General features: G+C 32.7%; 1 protein-coding gene across 1 annotated transcript in view; it reads right to left on the bottom strand.

Annotated features, from left to right (window-relative positions):
* Aqr (aquarius intron-binding spliceosomal factor) overlaps positions 1–25,384 on the bottom strand; it is a 105,899-nt gene that overhangs the window by 53,822 nt on the left and 26,693 nt on the right. Inside the window, exons 9-16 of the mRNA XM_047539593.1 lie at positions 22,777–22,853; positions 18,582–18,646; positions 17,491–17,607; positions 15,252–15,365; positions 13,614–13,717; positions 9,189–9,291; positions 6,298–6,418; positions 3,790–3,931 (exon numbers count right to left, since the gene is read on the bottom strand). Coding sequence (XP_047395549.1) covers positions 3,790–3,931; positions 6,298–6,418; positions 9,189–9,291; positions 13,614–13,717; positions 15,252–15,365; positions 17,491–17,607; positions 18,582–18,646; positions 22,777–22,853 — 843 coding nt within the window. The remainder of the gene's footprint in view (positions 1–3,789; positions 3,932–6,297; positions 6,419–9,188; positions 9,292–13,613; positions 13,718–15,251; positions 15,366–17,490; positions 17,608–18,581; positions 18,647–22,776; positions 22,854–25,384) is intronic.

Raw genomic sequence — 25,384 nt, 5'->3', positions numbered from 1 at the left:
TACTGACTGACATTCCCACCAATAGTATGAAGGGCTTTCCTTTTTTCCACATCTTTGTCAACACTTATGTTTTGACTTCTTTATAACAGTCATCATAACAGGTATGAGGTGATAATCTCATTGTGGTTTTGATTTGCATTCCCTCAACAATAATAATGCTAAACACATTTTCATATACCTTTTGGTCACCTGTCATCCGAATACCTTCTTTGGAAAAATGTCTATTCAGATTCTTTGCCTTCTTTTTCAATTGTTTTGGGTATTATTATTTTTTTGTCTGACTTTTTTTTTTTTGGTATTGAGTTGTATGAGTTCCTTATATATTTTGAATATTAACCCATTATTTTATATATGGTTTACAAATATTTTTTCCCATTCCAGCGGGGTTATCTTTTTATATTCTTGTTTCCTTTGTTGGGCAGGACTTTGTTAGCTTCGTGTATTTTTATTTTTGCTTTTGTTGCCTGCATTTCTGTTATATCAAAAAGAAAAAAAAAAAATCACTGCTAAGACCAATGTCATGGAACATTTCCTCTGTGTTTTCTTCTAGGGGTTCTATGAATTCAAGTCTTATGTTTACATCTTTGATCTACTTTGAGTTCACTTTTGAGTATGGTACAAGACAGGGATTCAATTTCCTTTTATTTTTCTAATACCATTTATGAAAAGACTATCCTTTCCTTGTATATTTTTGACACACATGTGAAAGATAAGTTGTATATGTATGGATTTATTCCTGGGCTTTCTCTGTATATGTATGGACTTATTCCTGGTCTTTCTCCTTGTCTATTGGTCTGTGTCTGTTTTTATGTGTGTACCACACTGTTTTGATTATAGTAGTTCTGTATCATATTTGAAATCAAGAACTATAATGCCTCCAGGTTTATTTTCCTTGATTAAAATCACTTGTTATAAGGGTCTTTTCATGTTACTAATTTGTATCCTTTTGTTTCAGCTTGAAGAATTCCCCTGAACATATCTCATAAGGCAGGTGATGAATACCACCAGCATCTCACCTTCATTTCTGCAGGACAGCTTTACTTAGTTTTACTTTATACTCTTATTCTTTTGCCTTCTTCATCAAATAGTCTCAACTGCTAATATTTCTATTTTCCGTACTTCAAACATTTCTATAAGATACTTCAAATATGCAACTATAATTTAAAAAACTAAAAACAAGGAAACAAATGGTTACATATATACGAACACCTCCTTCAGAGCATAACATTTAAATAATTTAAAAGACGCTGCCACGGGTTGAAGGAAAAAAAAATAAGTCAATTTCAATTACTAGAACCACTAATGTCCAAATACCCATTCTTTCTTATGTTAGTCTAACTTGCACTTTAGTTTTTACATTAAATAGTGTATTAGGGAAATCTGTAACACAAAAACTGTAGCAGCACTCCCCTTCTAGAAAGTACTGCCAAACATTACAAGCTAACAAAAACAAACTACATACAATGTAAAGGCTTCGTGTCATAACAAAAAAATACAGAACTTCATAACATCAAAAAGAAACTAGCTAGGCACAGTGGCAGCACACTTGTAATCCCAGTGGCTCAGGAGGCTGAGACAGGATTGCGAGTTCCAGACCAGCCTCAGCAACAAAGAGGCACTAAGCAACTCAATGAGACCCTGGTTCTAAATAAAATACAAAATAGGGCTGGGGATGTGGATCAGTGATTGAGGGCCCCTAAGTTCAATCCATGGTACAGGGAAAAAAAAAAAAAAAAAAAAGACAAACTAATTAATAATAAAGGCTCTGCAATCCAATGACTTAGCAGTGGGACAGTCCCTTGTAAAATAACTACCACTTCCTCCATTTTTATAGTTTTATTCCAGTATAATTTATATATTATAGAATCCATTCATCATAAATGTACAATTTAAGGATTTTTAGTAAATTAACAGAGATGTACATCTATCAACACAATCTTAGAACATTTCTATTATCCTTAAAAAAAGATCCTTCTTGTCCAACTGCAATCAATCCCTGTTCCCACCCCCGCTAACCACTAATCTACTCGCCTTATTCCTTTTTCTTAGAAAATGTATGAAACACAAAGCATTGAAAAGTACAAATTTGTGCCCCTCCTCTCTTATCAATGCCCAATGATTTCAGCAGCCTGAAAATATAATCATAATGTAATAAGTAAAAATGCCTCTGCTACTTTTTCACCTTCAGGATACATGCTATACAGAAACAACACTGGTTGCTTTTATGATCTTGTGATTTTTAACTATTTTCACAGATAGGCATTAAGAATGCAAACTTAGAAAAATTTAATATTATAAATATGAATGAAAAAACTACACAAGTGACTTTTCCCCCCCTCATATCTTAAAATGGTATCATCTTTAAAAATTCCTCTATTGATAGGTCCTAAGTATTTTGGTTGTATTTAGCTTTTAAATAAAATATAAGTGCATTCTATTTATTGAACTGCTAGTTAATAAGTCTGTATTTGGCAAAATGGTCAAAATTAGGGCCTGAATCCATACATATAAATTCAAGGTAATGATAAATTATAAGGAAGTTTTCTGATCAAGCACTCCCGCAGGGTCCAAACAATGGGCAATAATTTCAGCTAAGCTGTAGGCAGGGATGATCAGCCAGTGGGTATACAAATTTAACAGTGCTAGCCTGCTTACTGACTCAACTGATTATTAAGTCAAAAATACTTTGTCTTGTGTTTTATAGTCTCACCCAGAATAACTTTTCACATAATAATTAATTAAAAAATAGAACTATGTATAAAATAAAATATGGAAGTGAAAAAAATAGATCATAATCACAGTGTCCATGGTAGCTCTCTGCAATTAGTAAGGAGAAGTCTGGAAGATACCTGAATTAGTTCACTTTCAAGAAATGTTTCAAGTTTTTTTTTATATAAAATGTAGGACAATTATGTATGTGTATGGAATATGACCATAATGTAATGAAAATTCATTTCAAAGAAATTTACTTATTTTCAATTGGTTGTTTTGCATAGCTTATGTCACATCTATTTCATACTTTGAATGTCATAGTCATTGGAGAGCTTTTACACAGTCAACATCTAATAAACCAAAATGAACTTTCGTAAATCTCATAATGTAGAGCTCTCTACCATAACTACAGTTACGGACTTCACTAAAGAATTCTAGACATGAGCCAGCAGGTGGAAAGCCAAGTTTAAACAGAAGTGTTCCTCAAAAACTACACCTACTCAACAGGTTCTTAAAGTAAATCCTGATGATTTAGCCCCTTCAAGTTCACCTACAGCTTAAGAGCCAGAGAAGACTTAACAGTGTACGACTCCATGTAATGTTCAGCAACACCTCCCATCCCTGGCCAGTTCTCATGGAGACACTGACAATGACAACAGTAAGATGAGTAAATGATAGAGGAGTAACCCTTTATCACAAGTTTCATCCAGGACCTGAATCATTTATCCTTCTGTGGTACAGGACTGCTAGTCAACCCATACCCATCTCTTTACCCTTTTACCAATGTCTAACCCACTTTCCTCTACATCTTTCTCTTTCTTCTCAAAGTAAGACAACTCCTCCTACTTTATCCCCAGGCTCCCAGCTCCATCTCCAAGTACTCAAGTACATACTTCGTATTTTAGCACTTCTGATAGATTTTAACTCACACATAATTTCTTAAAGAGCAAACATCTCCTATTTTGGAAGGTTTCATGTCATGTAATTATTTTTTAAACACATTTATGAAATTTTTGACAGAAGTATATCAGTTACTGTATATATCTCTCTATTATAAAGTGGAACCAATTTACTTACCATGGTTTCATTCTGCTGACACTATCCTCAATATCCTGTCTAATTTCATATGTTGATTCTAAGCGGAAGAGATTAAAATTCCTTAGGAGATAGTCATGAAGAGTCAAAAACTGTAAATTCAACTTGGGAAGAGCAAGACAACCTAAAAAAGAACATCCATATCTGAATTACCCTATTAATCAGTCATCTGCTCTATGTATTTTTTTTTAAAATAGTACCACAAATATGATAAGAATTTAATAAAAAATGAAATCATTTTTTCATTAATCAGTGATAACATCTTCATTTTCACATAGAAACTGAAACCAGGTTAACAAAAGTTGTCTATTAAGAACTGGGAATGAGAGCTGGGGATGTGGCTCAGTAGTTAGGTGCCCTGAGAGTTCAATCCCTGGTATCAAAAAACAAACAAACAAAAAACAAAAAAACAAAAACCAACCTGGGGTGAAGGAAGAATTTTATTAATACGTGTAATCTGCATATCAGACTCATAAACAAAGCTTCTTTAAAATATTTAAAGATATCTAATACTAGTAGTCTCAAATACTTTATAAAGTCCTCTTTTATCATCTAATTCACATTTGCCAAATCTTGAAGTGAGTATACCCTTAGACCCGACAAAATTTAACATGAAAACTGGATTAGTATATTTCATTGCATAAATAGATCTCTAATGATCACTACTGTGCTCTAAATTTGCCTTGTTATTCCAGACTTGCTCTTCTTTATGTTAATGATAAATATTCTTTCCATTATCCTCACTTAACACTATCTCTCTTAGATAATAAGTGACAAAGTATTTCATGACATTATTAAGTAAAAAATTTAAAAAACCCCAAAAAACAAAGAATCCAAAGCACATTTTATTGGCAAATCACAGTTTATGATCCTTATGCAGAATATCAAAGATAAAACAAAGACAAGAAACAATGCTGCATAAAAATTTTCACATCATTTATATTAGTAAACTCTGACTTGCAATCCAATTCAATTTCTTTCAGGCCAGAGATGAGGGGAAGCATCTCTTTTCATAGCACATTTTATTTAAAAAAAAAAAAAGAATTAAAATGTTACCATCTTACGACCAACCCTCACTTGAATTAAGAAATCAAGATGTTAAGTATCAATGGATACTAACTCAAAAAAAGACAATCCTCCTGATGAAAGAATAGACCACCACTAAGAATCTTGCCAAAGAAAAGCTTAAGACTGACCAAGCCTTTGCAAAATTTGTTAGCAAAATGAAGAGTAGACGAACATACTGCATAACAACACTATTCATTTTGAAAAGTCTAGGCTGTGGGAAACTGCAAATCAAACAACCCAGATTCTTCAACAGAGAGGGGGAAGAAAGGATATAGGGAGATATCCCAAAAAGTATAAAGGACATTTAAAAAAATGAAACCTTGAAATCACCTTGTTAGCTATCCAGGACTCTCCCATATGCCTATTCCTAGTTACATTTTCTTAATTCCACCTAAAATGGTTATAACCATTTCCCAACTTTTATAACCATCACTAGCTTGAGTTTCTGTAGTTTATCACCCAAGAATGCATCCTTAGACACAAAAACAACACATCAACCTTCCGAGCTATAAAAAATAGGAATCCTGACTGCCTATTCTGAACCTTAGCACAATTTTAGTACACTGGTTTTGCTAAAGTTATGCATTCAGGATACAACTCTGAAGTAATTTTTCTTTTAAATAAATGCACCAACAATACATGTCAAATTTTTTTTTTAATGTCACATTTTTTTCTAATAATGATGCCATTGTTCAAGACTTCTTGATATTTCTTTTGAAATACGTCTTCAAAATATGACAGAATGGGGCTGGGGAGATAGCTCAGTTGGTAGAGTGCCGGTCAAGCACAAAGCCCTGGGTTCGATCCCCAGCACCGCAAAAAAACAGAATGTACTTCTGTATATACACAGTTGTAGCAAAGTCTCATTCTTAGGGGATGAGCAAAAGGTACATAGAACCAAATGTAGTGAAAGGTAGGTGAACAAACTATGTAATATCACTTTGGATCAAAATTAAGGGTTTAGTTATCAACTAATGATAATGTCTTTTTGGTGGTCATCACTTTGCTCTACAAAGAATTCAAAAGACCCTCTAAAAAAAGTTTGATGAAACAGCCTATGATAGTGACAAAATGAAAGTTATCCTTTCAGGATTATCTTAAGAGTTTTACAGTCATAACTTTCTATATAGTATTATATATACAATAAGGTATAGTTAAATTTAATAAAAATATTAGTGCTAAAAAAAAAGAAAAAAAAGTTAAAAACTATTAAAAAAAAGAAAAAAAAAGTTAAAAACTATTAAAAAAATATAAGTGCTAAGCATTCAAAATACTAAATATTTTATAGCCTCTAAAGTTGAGCTTCAGGGTACCAGAAAATTATCCTAACTATGAAATAAACTGGAATACATTTTCAATTACATATGATGAATCTGAATTAAGTTTCATGTTACAAGTGAATCCTATATTTCTTTACCATACCTTCCCCAGAATAGTACTCAGTTGGGACAATATTTTCATCCCATATGATTTTTTCAGTTGGATACAAAGGCATCTGATTCAATTGCTGAATCTGAGAAATCCGACGTTCATGTCGAGATACCTAAGAGAAATGAAACAGGTTCATATAGAAAGTGAGAATCATCTTTGTTCACTCAAAATAATTTATGGACAAATTCACCATAAAGTATGGAATGAGAAATTTTATGCCTTTTAGGTTACTGAAGCACTTTTAACAAAATGTTTTTTCTTTCCCCCATTTTCTCCATTAAAACAAAGATGAAAGAGGAATCAACAGTGATGGGCTTTGGAATCTGATGGGCTTTGCAATCAGATGGACCAGAGTTCAAATCTCAGCCTCTCTATGTTCGAACAATGAAAACCTGAACAAGTTATTCCAACCTACCTAATCTTAAGTTTCCTTTTTAGTAAAACAGAAAAAGTGCTACTCACCTTTCTGGTTTCTCATGTAAACTAGACAGAATATTGTAAAATTGTGGAAATCCTTGGTATATACCAAGAGTTTAAAAACTGAGTACTTATCATTAACCAATATAAGAGAAAAGTAGAAGCCCTAAAACCCATTTTTCATTCTTATACTAACTATACATTCTAGTCTCAGTCTTCCGCCTTGTAAAATGAAAAATGGATTGTCTCTATTTCCCCTCCAATGATGACCTCGATGTACCCTTATTAATACAGCAATATGGTTGTAGCTCAGTGGTAGAGTGCTTGCCTGGCATGTATGGGGTACTGGGTTCGATTCTCAGCACCAATAAAAATAAATAAATAAAATAAAGGTATAAAAAATATTAAAGAAATCCATCTCACATACAAATATAAGTTTGTTACCTAATCAACAATGCTAAAATAATAACACTTGAAAATGTCATACTCTCTTCAGTACAAGTGACATTATTTTAGGAAAAAAGATACTGTGATAGCAGCTAAGCAACTTTTTAAAGGTAATTTGGATAGTAGAAGAAACCAAAGCTTGAAGTCCTCCTTTAGGAAAGGAAGGAAACAAAAGCTATGTTATATCATTATAAATCGAAAATTATTTTCTTTTAGAATACCTATTTAAATTTTAAGGGTAAGATTTTAGTTAAAAGACCCAAAAAAGCATAGTATCAAATTTATACTCAAACATACTTTATTAAGATTCCTAATAAAAAATACACATTTTCTTTTTATTATTATTAACACCAAAATCTGACTCACAATAGATTTTATATTGTCAGGAAATAGCACAAAGAATTTTCAGAAAGCACACATTTGGTCAAAGACAATGAAAGTGATTTGAAGGAAGAAAGGCAAAGATAGTAGTCTAAGACATGCTCTTCATGCAAGTAAATTTATCAATAAAAAAGCATTTTTTCCATATTTAAATTAATTTAAAATGCTTCCCAAGGACTTCTCCCCAGTCAACACTTAAAACATGTCACTAGGCTTTAAACACCTGCTACAGAGTTTATTGTCTCTGCAAAACTAGTACATCATCATCTTACCTACAGTGAGGGATTATGTTTTACATCTTGGAGTAAAGATATTAGCTGGGAAAATAAATCATAAAACAGTATACTTAATATGGTCCCGTATGTATAAAAAAAGTACACACGCACATCAACACAGTATGTTAGTTTAGGCACGAAAATGTCTGAAATACATAAGAAGCTAATCTAGAATAATTCTATTTTATTAGAGAATGTACTCCATGAATTATATAACTGATAAATTAAAGTCATATTTTTAAAAAAATCTGGAAGGATATAGAGGAAAGTGTTAACACTTTATCTCTGGGGAATAGAATGAGTTCAAGGAGATTAACGTTTTGACTTTTTAATTTCAAATACCTCTGTATTATGTTTTATTTATAAATAATAGAAAACTATGATTTCTATGGAACTACAAAAAATGCTCCACACACAATAAGCACAAAGTAGTCTGGAAGTTAAAGTCTATTTCCAAAAATGACTGAGAAATCCCTAAGAATTCTTCAACTACTTAGTGATAAGTTCTTCTATTTCTAACATACCCAAGATTTCCTAGTGATAAATGTAAAACCTAATATTCAAGGAACTATATTTAAATGATCACTTAATCAAATATGAATGTTTATTCATATACATGTATTATGTGTATTTAATTGAACCTCCTTAAAGAAAGGAATGGTGTCAATTATGTATCTCCAATGTGTAAATTCAGTGCCTGACACACAAGCTGCTCATAAATGCTTAATAATGTAATGAGTTCTTGTCAGAAAGTAGTTTCAAGGGATGTAAGACCTAAGAGAAGAAATCCAAGAAATGAAAAAGCAAATCTGACAAAAAGCAAATGATAATTCCAAGAATAGTTGTTATATGTTGTTATAATTTAAATTTGCATTTCCCTAATGACAAGATACTAAGCATCTGTCCATAGACTTACTAACATTTATCTGCTTTGATACTGTGTCTACAATAAATGGAAATCTCTTTCCATTTATTTAGTTATTTTCTTACTCTAGAATTCTGAGACTTCGGGATACCAGTCCATATTCTCATATTTTTCTCCCAGAATACAGCTTGCCTTTTCATTCTCTTAACAATGTCTTTCAAAGAACAGATATTTTTTTTAATTTTGATAAAGGTCAATTCATGTTTTTCCTTTATACATTAGCATCTGCAGAAATCTTGGTATGAACCATAATCACAAAGACTTTTTTCCCTGTTTTAATTTTGATATTTAAGTCTGTGATTCATTTTGAGTTCATTTGTGTATATGATTTGTGTATAATCTTTTAGTACAGTAGAAATACATAACAAACATCTTTTTGAATAATTCAAGAAGGCAGAGAAAACAACATGAAAAATTCAGAGAATATTAATATTTACCAGCAATTCTAGAAGAAATTTTTTATCAAAAGTTGTATCTTCATTTTTAGGAAGGGTTGGCAACAAGCAGAGGTATGATGCCACCTGGTGGAGAGTGTTTGAACTGCAGAATGAAGAACATAACTTTATTTTGCTTTTGAAACTACTTCTACAGAGAGTTTAAAAAATAAATATAATCTTATGATATAGGCAGCCAATATCAAAATATAGCAGTGAAAATTATACTTCTAATTCAGGGTTTTCCAAGTATTTCCTACAAACCTCATGGTACCTAAAATCCTTCCAAGGGAATTACAAGGACAGCATGATTTTAAAAGCAAGACATTTTCCCCCCACTGTATTCATATATTCATCGACAGTACAAGGGCACTGGTGGGTAAAACTACTGGCAAAGATTTAGACAGTGGCACCAACCTGTGCCGAAAGTAATCACAGAATGCCTCACTTGCACACAGTGTTCTTTAAAAAGCCAGTTTTATTGAAGAATGTCCCTGATTCAATAGTAAAAAATTAAAACTGTTATTAAATTTGGATTCCTGAATATCCATTCCAAATTCTACTGTGAACTTGACAGCTTTCCACTAAATAGTTTCATCAACTCCCAAATTTCTCCCATGCCACTTTGCATCAAACCTTCATTCCAATCTCTAGCAACTGCTAATGTATTTCCAGTCTCTATGATTTTGTCTTTTCCAGAAGATCGAACCACACATTTGGTAACCTTGGACACTGGCTGTCTTCTGATATTGGTGGATGAAACTCACCCACAGTGTGGTGTGAATCTATAGTCAGTTGCTTCACATTGCTGAGTAGTGTTCTATTACATGGATATATTACAGTATGTTTATTCATTTACCAACTGAAGGATATTTATGCATTCTAGTTTTTGACAATCACAAGTATAGCTACTACACATTTTCGCATAAAGATAAAATTTTAACTTTTCCTGGGTATATCTTTAAACAAGGAATGGTGGGTCAAATAGTAAACACATGTTTAACTTTAAAAGAAAGTGTTGGTATTTTCTAAAGTGGCACTCATTTTTATTTCCCACCAGCAATGTCTGGAAATTCCAGTTGCTCCACACACCTGGCAAAATTGTCCATTTTTTTTTTCTTTTAAATAATTCTAATACATATGTAGTATATTATGATTCAATGTTGCATTTCCCTAGCACCTTTTCATGCACTTACTAACATCTATCTGCTTTGATACTGTGTCTACTTATATCTCTTGCCATTTAATTAGTTATTTTCTATTATGGAATTCTGAGACTTTTGAATTCCAGTCCTTCATCAGGTTTGTGTTTCTTAGTCGATATGTGGTTTGACTTTTGATTCTCATAACAATATCTTTCAAAGAGCTGACTTTTAAAAAAAAAAATCAATAAAGGTCAATTCATCAATTTTTTCCATTGTGCTTTGTAGAAATCTTGGTACAAACCACAATGACAAAGATATTTTGTTTTAGTTTTGATATTTAAGTCTGTTATTTGTGTATATGATGCAAAGTTATGGTTCAAGCTTCATACTTTATATATGGAGGTCTAACTGTTCTAGCATCACTTGGAAAACTGTCCTTTCTTCATACTAGTAAACAAATTTAGTACTAATTAAGTACACTATAAAAATCAACTAACCATATGGTCTATTTCTGATTACCAATTCATAAATCAACCCCATTTTTGATACTATAATGTCTTAATTACTATTTATACTAAATAGTGGAAGCAGGTAGTAAAACTCATCCAACACTAAATGGTTTTGTCTCTTCTAGTTCCTTTGTCTTTCCATATTACTTTAGTATAAGTTTGTCAATTTCTACAAAATATTGTGCTAGGATTTCATTTGGAATTAAATTATATCTACAGATTAATTTGGGAAGGATTGACATCTGAATCTTTTCTTTATGAGTAAGACATGGAAGTTCATGTGCAAACCCAACCATCTTCAATCAGCCAGACATTAGAGATTCACATAAATATAAATCAATGCCACTCTTCCCATCAGGTGTTCTTTTCATTTTAGAGAATATATTTATCATTAACAATATACATTTAATATATAATGGACCATAGTTCATATTTTATTGAGTTATTGGACAAAATAATTTTCCCAAATGTATCATGCAGATAAAATAAAAGTAAAAGTAATCTATAAAAATGACCTAAAGATATAAGACAATAAAGCACAATTACTAATAAAATGATTGACAGATATGATTAACTAAAAAATTAAAATGTCTGCAAAACAAACCCAAAAAACAGAGTGGGTGCAATAATATAAAAAATTATGAAATTATTCAAACATTTATAAAGATATGCGATACTGAACTTTTAAATCAATTTAATGACATATTTATAAATTGATATGGATATTCTTGCAATTTAATTTAAAATGTCACTTTCATTTGAGATCATTATATTAAATCACAACCTGCAGGCATTTTAGCATGAAGCAGAACTAATAAAGCTCAAGAACTAAAAAATTAAAACATCTGTAATAATAAAAAAATACAAAGTTAAACTAGTTTGAGAAAAAAATTCATGAAATACAAACTAGATAATGGATTAACATCCAGAATATATAAAGGTTTCTTAAAAATAAAATCAACAAGAAAATTAGCAATCAAATAGAAAATAGTAAAAAATAACAGGAAAGTTACAGAAGAAATGCAAATGGCTAAGAAAATTAAAGATACTCAATTTCCCCAATATAATGAAAAAAAAAAAAAAGAAGCAAAGTAAAACAATGAAGATTTTTCTGCTCTTGGATAGGCAAAAAGTAAGGACTCATTTACTTAGGGTTGGTAGGGAGAAGTCTCATGCACTGCTGGTGTTAAGTGTAAACTGTTCATCATTTCTGAATGAACAAATTTTAAACATATAACCTTTGAGGCAGCATTAAAAATTTTTTACATAGAAGAACAAAGGAATGCTGCTACAGTTTGAATATTGAATCTCTCTCAAAGCACATGTGTTGAAGGATTAGTCTCCAGCTTTGGCATTACTGGGAGACCTACTGGAAGGAAGTTAGGTCACTGGAGACATGCTCTTGAAGGAGAATTTGAGACCCTAGTCCCTTCCTCCTTCTCCTCTGCCCACCTACTATGAGTGAGTTATTTCTGCCATGTACTCCTGCTATGATGTATTGCCTTCACACAGGCCCAAAAGTAACAGGGCCAATACACCATGGACTGGTACCTCTAAATTATAAACCAAAATACACTTTCCTTCTTTTTAAGTTCATTTATCTCAGATATTTATTACAGCAATGGAAATCTGACTAACACAGATGCTCAATGTAAAATTGTTGGTAACAGCCCAAAAATTTAAAGTTAAAGATCCATCAATAAGAGAGTGATTAAAAAACAGTATGATAGTACCATTTAATGGAACTCAATGCAGTTACTTAAAAGAATGAAAAAGATCTATGTAGAAAAAAATGAGGGGGGTATAAGAAAAATGGTACAATGAGACAGACATCATTACCCTATGTACATGTATGATTACATGAATGGTGTTAATCTACATCATGTACAACTATAGAAATGAAATGACATATACCCCATTTGTGTACAATGAATCAAAATGCAGTCTGTAAAAAATAAAAAAATTAAAAAAGATTATATAATTATAATTCATTTGAAAATGAATAACCAAACCAACCTTAGTTTGTTTCAATTCAAACAGCGAATGAACTAATAATTTCTTCCAAGAGTTAAGACCAACAGGGATAATGCGACACAGTGTTATAACTTAGGGTTCAGGAATTAAACTGGTTCAGATCTTATCTCTGACACTTATTTGCTATATAACCCTAAGCAAATTACTTATTATATCTCTTAGTTATCTTTTTTAAAAAATGGTACCTATTACTAATATGAAGTTTTGACAATTATTTACATACTTAGTAGAGTGCCTCTTATATAGCAAATGAATATATGTGATTACTATTGCTATTTTCAAATAAAGTATATTAGCACATAACTAAATGCCAGGCAATATTCCTAATTTTATAAATTTTAACCATGCAGAAATGTTTCTAAGTCATAAAGCTAATATCACATATGATGAACCATTACTGATGTCTCTTACATGACTGATGGGATTGGCCAGTTTAAACTCCTACTCTAGGACAAATTTAAGATCTAGAAAATGACATAAGTTATGAAAAATATCTTTCACCCCAAAAAAGACAGAGAGAGAGAGAGAGAGAGAGAGAACGCAAAATGGAGAACTGCATTTAAGTGACTCAAAGATATCAAACTGCTAGAGAGTAACACAAGCTTAGATGTCAATGAAGAGTGAAGGAACACGCAGTATTACCTAAAGTAGTGCAAAAATGAATAAAAGCACAGAGAAAAGTAAAATTTAAGGAGCATGATACTAAGAGAGTATATAGTTTTTTCTTTTGTGTTGCTTACCTAAGAGGGCCAAAAAACTTGACCAAGGATTCCCGAGTATCTACTTCTGCTACATTTGAGAGGGCAAAATCATAGAGTTCAGGGAAATGTGCAAAAGCAGCTCTCTGAAAAAGAACAGCAAAAACTATCAATAATTAATATCTACATATTAATAAAACCATCTACAATTTACATACTGTGTAGTGGAAATATTTTCTAAAAGTATAATGCACTACCCTTCCTTATATGCATCTCCTATGTGACTTCTGCCTTATTCAGCCAGAAGTGTGCAATACAACAGGATAAAAATAAAAGCAAAAAAAAAAAAAAACCAGTGTTCAGATTTTTATTTCTAAAACTGATTTTGAATATAAATAAAAATAGCCATGAAGGCTATTAACAGAAGGGGATTTAAAAAACCAAACATTTTATTATCAAGAATTGGCCTAACAAGACTAAAATAAAATCCCAAGGGAAAATTTCCACTAAAGAAATAACCTGAGGAGAGAGCCAAAAAACAATATGCTTATGCCCTGTTTTTGTTTGGAACTCTAAGAAGAAGAGACCTGGTAGGCTAACATTCCCAACCAATATGGGAAAAGCTATAAGAAAATAGAAATAGCAGAACTATGATGGTAAGTGTCTAAGACAACAACCTTAATTTTCCTTGATGCCCCTGTGTTACAGAAGAGACGCAGATGTTTCTATGTTCTCCATGATGAAAGACACACACAGGTCACCAACTTATGAGTGAGTTTGCATGAGATTATTAAAGACAACTACAAAATGACTGTAAGCAAGTTGAGAGTGAATGGCCTAAACCAGGAAATGAGTGAGAATCAGTTCTCAGAACATTAACAACATAAAGAACAAAATGGGAGCCTCCATCAGCAGTGGAAACAGACAAGTTCCTTGAGACCAGTCATCATGCTTTTGTCTGCGCCAACAGGAGAAACCACATCCACACCAACTGTGATTACTTCAAGGGCAGAGGCAAAAAACAAAAACACTTATGTTCTAAGAAAAGAAGGATAAGACATCTGAGTTCATTCTTCTTCCAAAACAATGAACCTTAAAGCCTCCATGCACACCCAGATGTGGCTTAGGGCAAGAGAGTAGAACTCATTACCAAAGAGAGTTTGAACTTCAGTTTGACTGAGTCTTTACCCCAAAAGACTCTTGAAAACAAAACAACTTAGTTGACAAAAGCGTCCTTCAGTCATCAAAGAAAATGGAGCTCAAAAGCAAAGTAAGATCAGTAACAGAAAACAAAGGTACTTCTTTTGGCATATATCAACTATATTGGTAAATTTCAGTCCTATTACATGTGTTATTTTAAAAATGTGTAAAATGCTTATATTTACTTTACCATATGATGCAACACTTGCTCATAAAATGAAAGTGGCAGCAAGGTCAATATTTAAATGTACCAAACTGATCTAGTAATTAATATTTCTGAGTACAGAATAACAGCATATTGATTTATAGGACTTAGATACACTATGAAAATCATTTTTTCATTAATTTATCAGAATTAGCTTAAAAAAGTTAAAAATAAAAAATTAATATTTTTTTCTATCTGCATCTATACAAAAACTAGATTATAGTATGATTCAACCTTTTAGAGCAAAAGAAAAGGTTATAATACATTTCAATTACCTGTAGAGAAGTAATTCTATCATAATGAATTGTGGTCATCTCATTCTCTGTCAGAGCATTTCCAGTCTGGTCATTAATTTCAAAACCAGTATAGAACTTAAGCATGTCCAAAAGCTGAAAGGACACATTTAAACTAATCAACCATGGAAATAAGACCAAGAAAATATAACACCATTTAATAAAATAAACAAGTCAATATACTTCCTTAGAGCTGCTGAAAATTTTTGGAATGTAAAGATCACAACAAATATTTCATAATATATCCAAACACATTTAGTTTATGTAAAAAGAGTATGTCTTCTGAATAAATTGCTAAGTCTATTACTTATACATGGTCTACTTCTACAGAGAATTTAAACTGTAACCCTCAAAAGATATTAAGGAGGTGATCTAAGAAAGTCTCATATTTTAATGAAAAAAGAAAAAAGCTATCAATATCACTGAAAAATTATGAAACTGTACCATTAGAGAGAAGTCCTGAGGTCTTTAATTTATGCCACTTAAATGGATTTTCTGAATGAGGGTTTTGGATTTGTAAGTGAAGATCTCTTCTATGTGCTGCTTCAGTTAGGGAAAAACTGTAAGGTGGGAAAAGCAAAGTTGTTCATTCCTCTCATCAGTCTCCATGGCCATTAAGTCTTTGTTTAGCTGGATTCCTGCAGTTAAAGAGTCCCTGCTTTGAGATGGAGATTCCTCAAAAGACTAGGAATGGAGCCACCATATGACCCATGTATTCCTCTCCTTGGTATATATCCAAAAGATTTAGAATCAGCATACTACATTGATGCAGCCACAATCAATGTTTATAGCAGCACAATTCATAATAGCCAAGCTATAGAACCAACCCAGGTGCCTTTCAACAGATTAATGTATAAAGAAAATGTGGTATATACACACAATGGAGTACTAAACGGGCATAAAGAGAAAGGATATTATGGCATTTGTTGGTAAATGGATGGAACTGTAGACTATCATGCTAAGTGAAATAAGCCAGTCCCAAACAAAGTTTGAATGTTTTCTCTGATGTGTGGAAGCAAATCCAAAATAAGGTTGGGGGAGGGCTAAAAAAAAAAAAAAAATAGAAGAAATATCAGTGGACTAGACAAAGAGAATTGGAAGGGGAGGGAGGAGGGATGGGATAAGGAAAGAACAGTGGAATAAATCTGACCTAATTTTCCTATGTACATATATGAATAAGCCACACTGAATCTCACCATCATGTATATCTATAAACACAAATTAAAAAAAAATATATATATATATATAAATAGCAGAAAAAATATATTTATGTAAATAACAGAAAGATCAGTAGAGTAGAGGGAAGGGAACAAGGGGAGGAAAGGGAAAGGGACTGAATTAGAATAAATTATATTCCATAATTTAATAATTGTGTCAAAATGAATTCTATTATTATTTATAACTAAAAAGCACCAATAAAAAGAAAAAAATAAATTTAAAAAGTCTGCTTTTCCTATGTGGCAGCAGCATAAAAGAGTTCACTGATTGCATTCACCCCAAATCTGAACTATTTTTACTTCAAATTCATGGCAGATCAGATACTAAGATTTTAAGACATATGGCAAATCACTGGTCAGAAATTTATAAAGACAATGAGAAAAAGAAATGCTTACAGACTTGAGATAAAATAATACGTAATACACACAAAAACTATCTCCAATTATATCACTGAAAGACAATAATTACAAGTTTGTTATGTTTTCTATATGACATTACAGAAAATGTGAAATATTAATATTTTTACCTTCCTTAAAGTGAGTTTACAATCCTACCCAAAGCAGCAGGAAAAGTGCACATACATTTCCATGCTATCAACTGCCTACCACCACCATAATATGGAAAGACAGAGCCATGGTATTGGGTAATTTAATTGAAACTAATGTTCATCATTGACTATATTCCACAATGGTTATTCACAAAAAATCAAAATATGTGAATATATGGAACTACAACCCACAAAACACAATTTAGTCCAATAATAAAATCATACATAATTAACATAGTTGTAATATATACTTACTAAAGGTCACCTACACAATAATGCATTAATTTCATATATTAAGACTTGACTTTAAAATGATTAATTAGAATTTTACATCACTCAATTTAATATTTAGAAGAATTTCCTTTTTCATGTGCTGGTACTTCCAGTTGCATGGCAAAGAAAAGATCAACTCAGAAATTAAAATGGTTAAGTGTGTTTAGATATATCAGTGCTCACCTGAGAAAAAAGATGGCCATCCTCTTCCCTATGAACAAGATTGGAAAGGTAACAGTGAACCAAAAGATGAGAGTCATCTAGGATGGTATTAAACCAGCGCCTAGTAGGAAGCAGGGCCTAGGAAAAATAAACATCACAGCAATAATTTTGCATGTATTCTCAGCAGACAGCGTAACGGTGAAGGTGAAGTCTACTGTATCTAACTCAGAAGTACATACCACAAAGTACCCTCTAGCATCCACAAACACATACTGTACACAAAGCAAGGGGACTGGTCCATGCTGTCAATAAATTCAGTGGCAATGTTTTTAGTTTTAATAACAATGATGATAACAGAACTTTAAAGATAAAATTAAAAATAATATGTAACACAGGAAGAATTTCCACAAATCATCTCAACTAATAGTTTTCCAACAAAATCCTACATGAAATTTCAGTGTGAATTTGCAATTAAGTTTAAAATCCAGTATAAATTGTGTATGTTTAAAAATGGAGCTGCTTTTAAAGAAAAACTCCCCACCTCCCCCTACAATAGTCAGAAAGGTAATAATGAGAAACTCTAGGACTGTGACAGTTTAAAAATCACTATCTAATCAAACTTATGCATTTAACAGATGAAGCTGAGATCCTACATACTGAAAGGACATAAATTTGTTACTAACACAACTAGAACACAAATGAAGACTTATGGAATGACTGCTATTCTAATATCTTAATAATCATTTCAAAATAAAGCACAAAGAGATATTCTTTCAATTTCCCATATTAAAAAGAGAAAGAAAATGGACTTAATTTGAAATATATCAACTTTCTATCTTTATCTAAAATTTCTATTAACATTCTGCACATAGTATTACGGGAGCTTATCCTTTAAAAATCTTGATTTAAAAAGTTGACAATAAATAGATGACAATGCCAAATGGGACAGTCAGTTCCAAACCTCAAAAGATAATAAATTGTGAGTATGTGACACCTTGACATAAGGTTCAAATAAGGCCAATTAGAGGTGATAAAGAAATGTATCACATGTAGTCATATACTTAAGCTTAGACTCTTAATGCATACCTAACAAGTCACTATATATTTCTTACCTCTAGATCTATCATAAGTTCAATGAATCTTTCACAGTAATGAACTTTGTCCATAGTGACAGGTTCTAGATATAAGAGAAACACATGTTAGAATTTTACTAGGCTGTGTGCTGCTTCTTAAAACTAGCAGTTACTTAATAATATAAACAAATCAGTTATCTCACAATAATTTAACTATGATTCTGAATAAGAATTTTGTGTATTTTTTAAAAGGCAAGCTGATTTTTAGCTCTACAAATATAACTATGTGTCAGGTGTGCAAAAAGATATTTCTGAAGTGCCAACTTTTAAAAACCTACACTTAGTGATTAGATTTTGAAAAACTTGGGGTTATATAAAAACCAAAAGGTAGTTTTATATCTAAATTTGCTCTACTTTCCTTAGTATAATCACACACTAAACTTTTAAAAGCTTTTTCATATATGTAAGTACATACGTATACGTATATATACAACGTGTATACACATGAATATATATGCACACATCTTTAAAATACATAGACAATTAGTATAGAGTAATGTATGTTATCTTTTCCCACTGTACATTTATTACTTTTGACATTAAAATGCCAATGACACAAAACAATTAAATATTTTAAAATCACAATTTTATTTTATGCTACTTAATGCACCATTTTTAAAATCATTCATTTTGTTTTAAAGTAATTTCAATCTTGTGAAAAAAACTTTCAGACCATGTAAGATTTTTTTAATGCTAGGTAAGGACCTACCATTTATCAGTTAAAACCATCCTGCTAAGTTGGTTTCAATGTAAATACAGATAACTTTCAGGTCCCTATGTTGCACAAAGGACTTCCAGCAGTGACAGCTCAAGTGGCATGTCTGTAAAAGACATCCTATAACCACTTCAAAAACTTCATTTGTTTTATTTATTTATAGTGGAAAGGAAAATGGAAGACTTTATGTGAAGAAATATAAATACTTTTGTGACTCATACACAGAAATGTTAACTAGAATTTTCTCTACAACTTTTAGTTAAAATATGCCCATAGGGAGTTGGGGATATAGCTCAGCTGGTAGAGTGCTTGCATAGTATGCACAACACTCTGGGTTCAATCCCCAGCACCACCAAAAATAAATAAATAAATAAATAAAATAAGCCCATTATCCAAACCCTAAGGCAGAATTTGATATCTGGAAAAGACCTTAAAAAATAGCTATTCTGTTATGTACAACAATAATGCACCAATTAAAAAAAAAATGTGGGGTGGGGCAGGAGACATCTATTCTACATATTCATTTTCCAAGTGGGAAACTGAGGACCCCACCTGATGAAGACGCAGAACTGGGAGCCAAGTTTTCTGACCTTAGTATAAGTCATACAGTTCAAAGAATTAAAAGAAACTAGGCTCAGTGGCACAGGCCTGTAATCCCAGTGGCTCAGGAAGCTGAGGCAGGAGAATTATGAGTTCAAAGTCAGCCAGCAATTTAGCAAGGCCCTAAGCAACTCATCGAGACCCTGTTTCTAAATAAATATAAAAAAGGCCTGGGGATATGGCTCAGAGGTTAAACACCCCTGGATTTAATCCCTGGTAACATCCCCCTCAAAAGAATTAAAGGAGCAATTTTCAAATTAAATTAATTAAAACTAGCCCTCTGTTGCTATCTTTCATTCTTATAATTGTCAAAGGAAGATATTTCTTCCAAAACTTAAAAAGTGAGCAAATTCTGTATTCTGTATCTTTGAAAAAAAATGGCTGGCAATGGCCTGGTTAAAATTAGAAAACAAAGCTTGGTGCCATTAAGTACTATGCTCTAATGGTCAGAGGTACCCAGTGTAAAAACAAATTGTTGTTCCAATTTCAGACACAAATACATCTTTATCATTTGTGTCAAGTATTTTGCAGTTTTTTTTTTTTTCCTTCCTCTGAGAGCAGTCTTGACATCTTGGAGCATCCTATACATATTGCTTTCAACAACTGATATGGGTGTTTTGTTTTTATGATTCTATAAATGAAATTACAATCCTCATTCTTTTAAAAACAAGTTTTCTGTTTTATAACTCTTTCATCCATCTTCATACATGCTTCTTTGAACTGGCACATTATTTTCAGCATCTTATTGATTCCTTTGTCAGCAAGTTAACTTTTTTTTTTTTGTACCAGGAATTGAACCCAGGGGTCCTTAACCACTGAGCCACGTCCCCAGCCCTTTTTTTAATATTTTATTAGAGACAGGATCTCACTGAGTTGCTCAGGACCTCACTAAGTTGCTGAGGCTGGGTTCAAACTTGCGACCCTTCTGCCTTAGCCTCCCAGGTTGCTGGGATTATAGGCGTGCCAGCAACAATTTTTAATTAAAGCTTAATATTAATCTAAGAAGGTTAGGTGTGTTGGTGCATGCCTGGAATTGCAGCAACTTGGGAGACTGAGGCAGGAGGATCACAAGTTGGAGGCTGTAGCTCAGTGATAAACTAGCTTTTGGTTCAAATCCCAGTACCAAAAAAAGAAAGAGTATAATCATCTAAGAAAAGTTGTTAATTGCTTTTTAAGCCTAGATGACCCTAGATTAACAATCCATAATCAGAGAAATTTTTAAGACCCTGATTATTACAGACATTAGTAGTTCAAAGCATATTGTTACTATTTGTGCCAAGAAATTCCAATCTTCATCTTCATTTGAGGTTTAAGGCACTTAACAAAAGATTTAAATGTACTAATATTAAACAACTTAGATTATAAGCACATGACAATTTATATTGTTTGCTAATAATATTATACTACAAATGGGGAACAGGTAATTTATGGCATTGGTGTCTATTCCTGACTGAATTTTAGTTAAGATATTCAGTTGTTTAATATTACCTGGAAAGTCAGCATTAATAAGTAATTCTGTGGCATTTTAAACAAGACTATAATCTCTGAAAAAATATAAACATGATAAAACTATAAAGCTGTTCTTAAAGATATTTCACTTATGAAATGAAATATTAAATGGTAACATTTTACACAGCATATATACCTTTATTAAGTAAAAATCTGTACTCATTAAATGCTTGTCAAGATCTTAGGTATATAAAGTATCAAGTATACAAGTATATAAAGTATCAAGATCTTGGTACACAGGTATATAAAACATATGCACACACATGTGTGTATAGTATAATCATGTGTATATAGTACACTAATAGTATATTAACACAGTACAATCTATATAGGGTATAATTATATTATTCTCTTCAATGAACAAGTCATGATGGACTTGACCCATTTCATCTTTTTTTTTTTTTTTTTGGCAGTACTAGGGATTGAACCCAGGGCCTTATGCTTGCGAGGTACACACTCTACCAACTGAGCTATATCCCCAGCCCCAGACCCATTTCATCTTATAGGTTATATCTCAAAAGTTATTCTTCTCTTTTCTTCTAAACAGTATTTAATATCACTTGAAAAACACTATTCAGTACTGTATTACAAACAATAAGTAAACAAGTCTCTGTCTTGTTCACTATTGTATTCAAGCGCCTTGTACAGGACCTAAATCTAGTAAGCAAATCTAAAAATGTTTGCTAACTAAATGACATTTCAATAACCATGCTGGTGTGTGGGGAGCCATTCATGGCTGAGCCATGGGATACAGAGGTCTGACTCCCAGGAACTGGCAGTCATGGAAGACTATTACAGATAGCCAAGAGTAAGGGGCCCTATACAGAGTGGTTCACCGTCTGAGGATATGCTAATTCTCTAAGCAAATGGCTTCCCTAACTCCACCCCATCCTGTTCCTCACAGAAAAAGTCCCTCCCATTCTAGGCCTCTTTACCTATGTTACTATAAATAAAGGTGAAGGTGGGGTTCTCCATCTTGTTGGAGGCTTGATCCGGTATGGCCCAATCCGTTACATCCCCCTTCCATTGGAAAGGAGTATTGGCTCTTGTGTTTACTGATTAGATAAGTTAATTAGTGATTAACTGATCACCAGCACCATTGTCCTCTGACAGAAACTCTTCCCCTCATCCACAAGGGATATGGAAAACCCCCACACTGGTGCCTTTAAAATAACCTTCAAGGCTGTCAATGTTCAGACTTGCAATATACTGGAAAAGGAAAGGACACATACTTTATTGCTACAATTTGAAATCATTCTAAGAGCAGTTTTTAGACTACAGACAAGTAAATTCCATAGTGAAATCTATATAGTAAATTTACAAATAATCTGAAAAAAAGAAGACGGTTACCGGAAAGTGGGACTGATTTCAGAACAGAGATAAACTTCTGGATAAGCTGTGAAAGAAATCTTCTTTCTTGATAGGCCCTAAAATTAAACATGACCAAATTATTTTTCAGAAAGTTATTTCAAAGTAAATTTTGAAGGATGAATAAGCATATTCAAATATTGTTGAAATGTTTCATTTCACACTGACACTGGGACCATAATTTGAACAAAGTGTCGTCTTCGGAAATACAGTGCTACAGGAAGAGCCTCATTCCTGGTCTAATAAATATCTAAGAAAACCCCTTCTTTCTTACTGTCAAAGTTTTTACTTGTAATTTAAGGATCAGAATTGCAAAGAAGATTTCAAAATTTCTTTGTACTTTGCCATTAAAATTTAAAATCTAGTATTTAGCTGGGTATGGTGGCACATGCCTGTAATCCCAGCAAACTAGGGATGCTGAAGCAAGAGGACCACAAGTTTGAGGATGGCTTTAGCTCAGGAAAACCTCAGAAACTTAGTAAGACTGTGTCTCAAAAGAAAAAAAATAGAACGGGGGATGTAGCTCAGTGATGAAGTATCCCTGGGTGTAATCTACAGTTCCAAAATAGAAGGAAAAAAAGAAAAAAAAAAAAATATAGCGTTTAATGTAGTTAAGTCGAGGTAAACAATTTTATACTTTAATATGTTTAAAGTACTAACTACAATAAAGTATTTCAATAGCTAAAGATTAAATGTTAGTTTAAAAAATAATTTTCTTGACCAAATTCTTTTATGGGCATATACAAATATATCACAATGCATCCCACTATTGTGTATTATAAAGTACTAAAAAAAGAAAAACTTGCCATTCATTATTAATTTAATTACTCAACATTTATCAGATACTGGATAGCTACAAATGATTATGCTAGTTCTGCTAGAAACACAAAGGATGGAAATGATTAAAATCTACTTGAAGTGATAAATCATATATAAAGATAATGACTAACACAAGCCAGCACGCAATTATTAAAAAATTGCCTGACATTAACTGAGCACTTACTCTGCCAAGACATGGGCTAGACTAAATAATTAATGCAAGAAATCTCATTTAAAAATGACAATAATCCTATGAAATAGGTACTATTGCTCACATTTCACACTAAAGTTCAAAGATGGAAAGAACTTGCCCAAAGTCACACAGCCACGAAGAGCAGAATCTATTTATAAAGTATGGTTTTAGAACCTACACTCTCAACTGCACATATTCCACACATCACACATACAGCTAGTGTTATGTGTTCTACAAGTACAAAGGCGAAAGCACCGTGGTCTGAAGCAGGTGGTAGGGAAGAGTGTTTAGATGGCTAATATTCAATCAAGTAGGTAGAGGAGAAAGGGACCCAGGGGAGGAATGATGAAGAAAAAAATGACTAGACTGGTCAGAATGGTTCAATAACTGGGGCAGGTCAGGGTAGGGGGGGTCAGAGAAAATGGAGGTTTTTTTAAAGCCATTGTAATGAGTTTAGTGTTTATCCTATGGGAACAAGGAAATCACTGAATACTGAGCAGAAGTAGGGCAAAATAAACACAGTTTCTATGAAAAAGAATACTTAAACTATATTGTTATAGGAAAGCTGGAAGAAAGACCAAACAGGAATTTATTGTAGTGGTTCATTAAAGAGGCATAGGGCCTGAATTATGATAGTAGTGTGAATACAAGAAAGGAGAGGAAAGACAAAGTGGGAATCTACTAGCACTCCCTGACTGGTTATAAAGAGGCAGTCAAAGGTCTCGAGTTTTCCAAGCTCAACTGGCTGGTATAATTGAGAGGAACTGGGCAGAAAGGTGAGTTTAAGAGGAAAAAACAATGATTATTCCTATTTAGCTAAGCAAAATCTGAGTTCATGACAATCATCCATTTAGAGGTATAATGGAAGAAATATAGTGAAAGGACAGAAAAGAAATCAGGACCAGAGGGATTTAAGATTAAATCACAAGGTAACGGAAAGAGGGCTTCTTAAGACAGACAAACAAGAGTCAAATTTGGCAAAAAAAAAAAAAAAAAAAAAAAAAAAAAAAATCAGTTGTTCAACACAACCAAGATGATAAAATGCTGGCTAAAAAACTATGATGAAAGTGATAAGAGTGGAGCTGAAAATAAAACAGGGATGTTCCTACTCTGACCCTAATATCCTTCTCTGCAATATCCCTTACTCCCAAACTCATCTCTCTGACTTGCAGCTTTTCAATTTCTTCAGTATCACCAGCATGACTCCAGGTTTCACTTTCTTTTGTCTAGGACCTTCTGCTTGTGAGTTTATGCACCTCACTAAATAATCTCATACTCATGACCTCAATAACTATCTACACATGTACCTACGAAAGTGGCACTTACTGCATTTCTTATAACCTTGATCTCCTGCTAGAAATCTCCATTTGTAATGGCAAAACTGGAACCATCTTCTTCAGTGCCAGACCTACTCTCCCTCTCACATTCCCCATCCTGGCAAGTTATCTCATTTTCACCCACTCATCTAAACAGAAGACCACTTACTTACTGTCAATTTCACACTCAACTCAAAATAGGAGGGGGGGGAGAGAGAAGGGGAGGTTCACTGGATTGGATGGGGTGGAGTGGGGGGAAGGG

The sequence above is a fragment of the Sciurus carolinensis genome, chromosome 2 (genome assembly GCF_902686445.1).
Source record: "Sciurus carolinensis chromosome 2, mSciCar1.2, whole genome shotgun sequence".
Taxonomy (NCBI): domain Eukaryota; kingdom Metazoa; phylum Chordata; class Mammalia; order Rodentia; family Sciuridae; genus Sciurus; species Sciurus carolinensis.
This window is presented reverse-complemented; position numbering and strand designations above follow the sequence as displayed.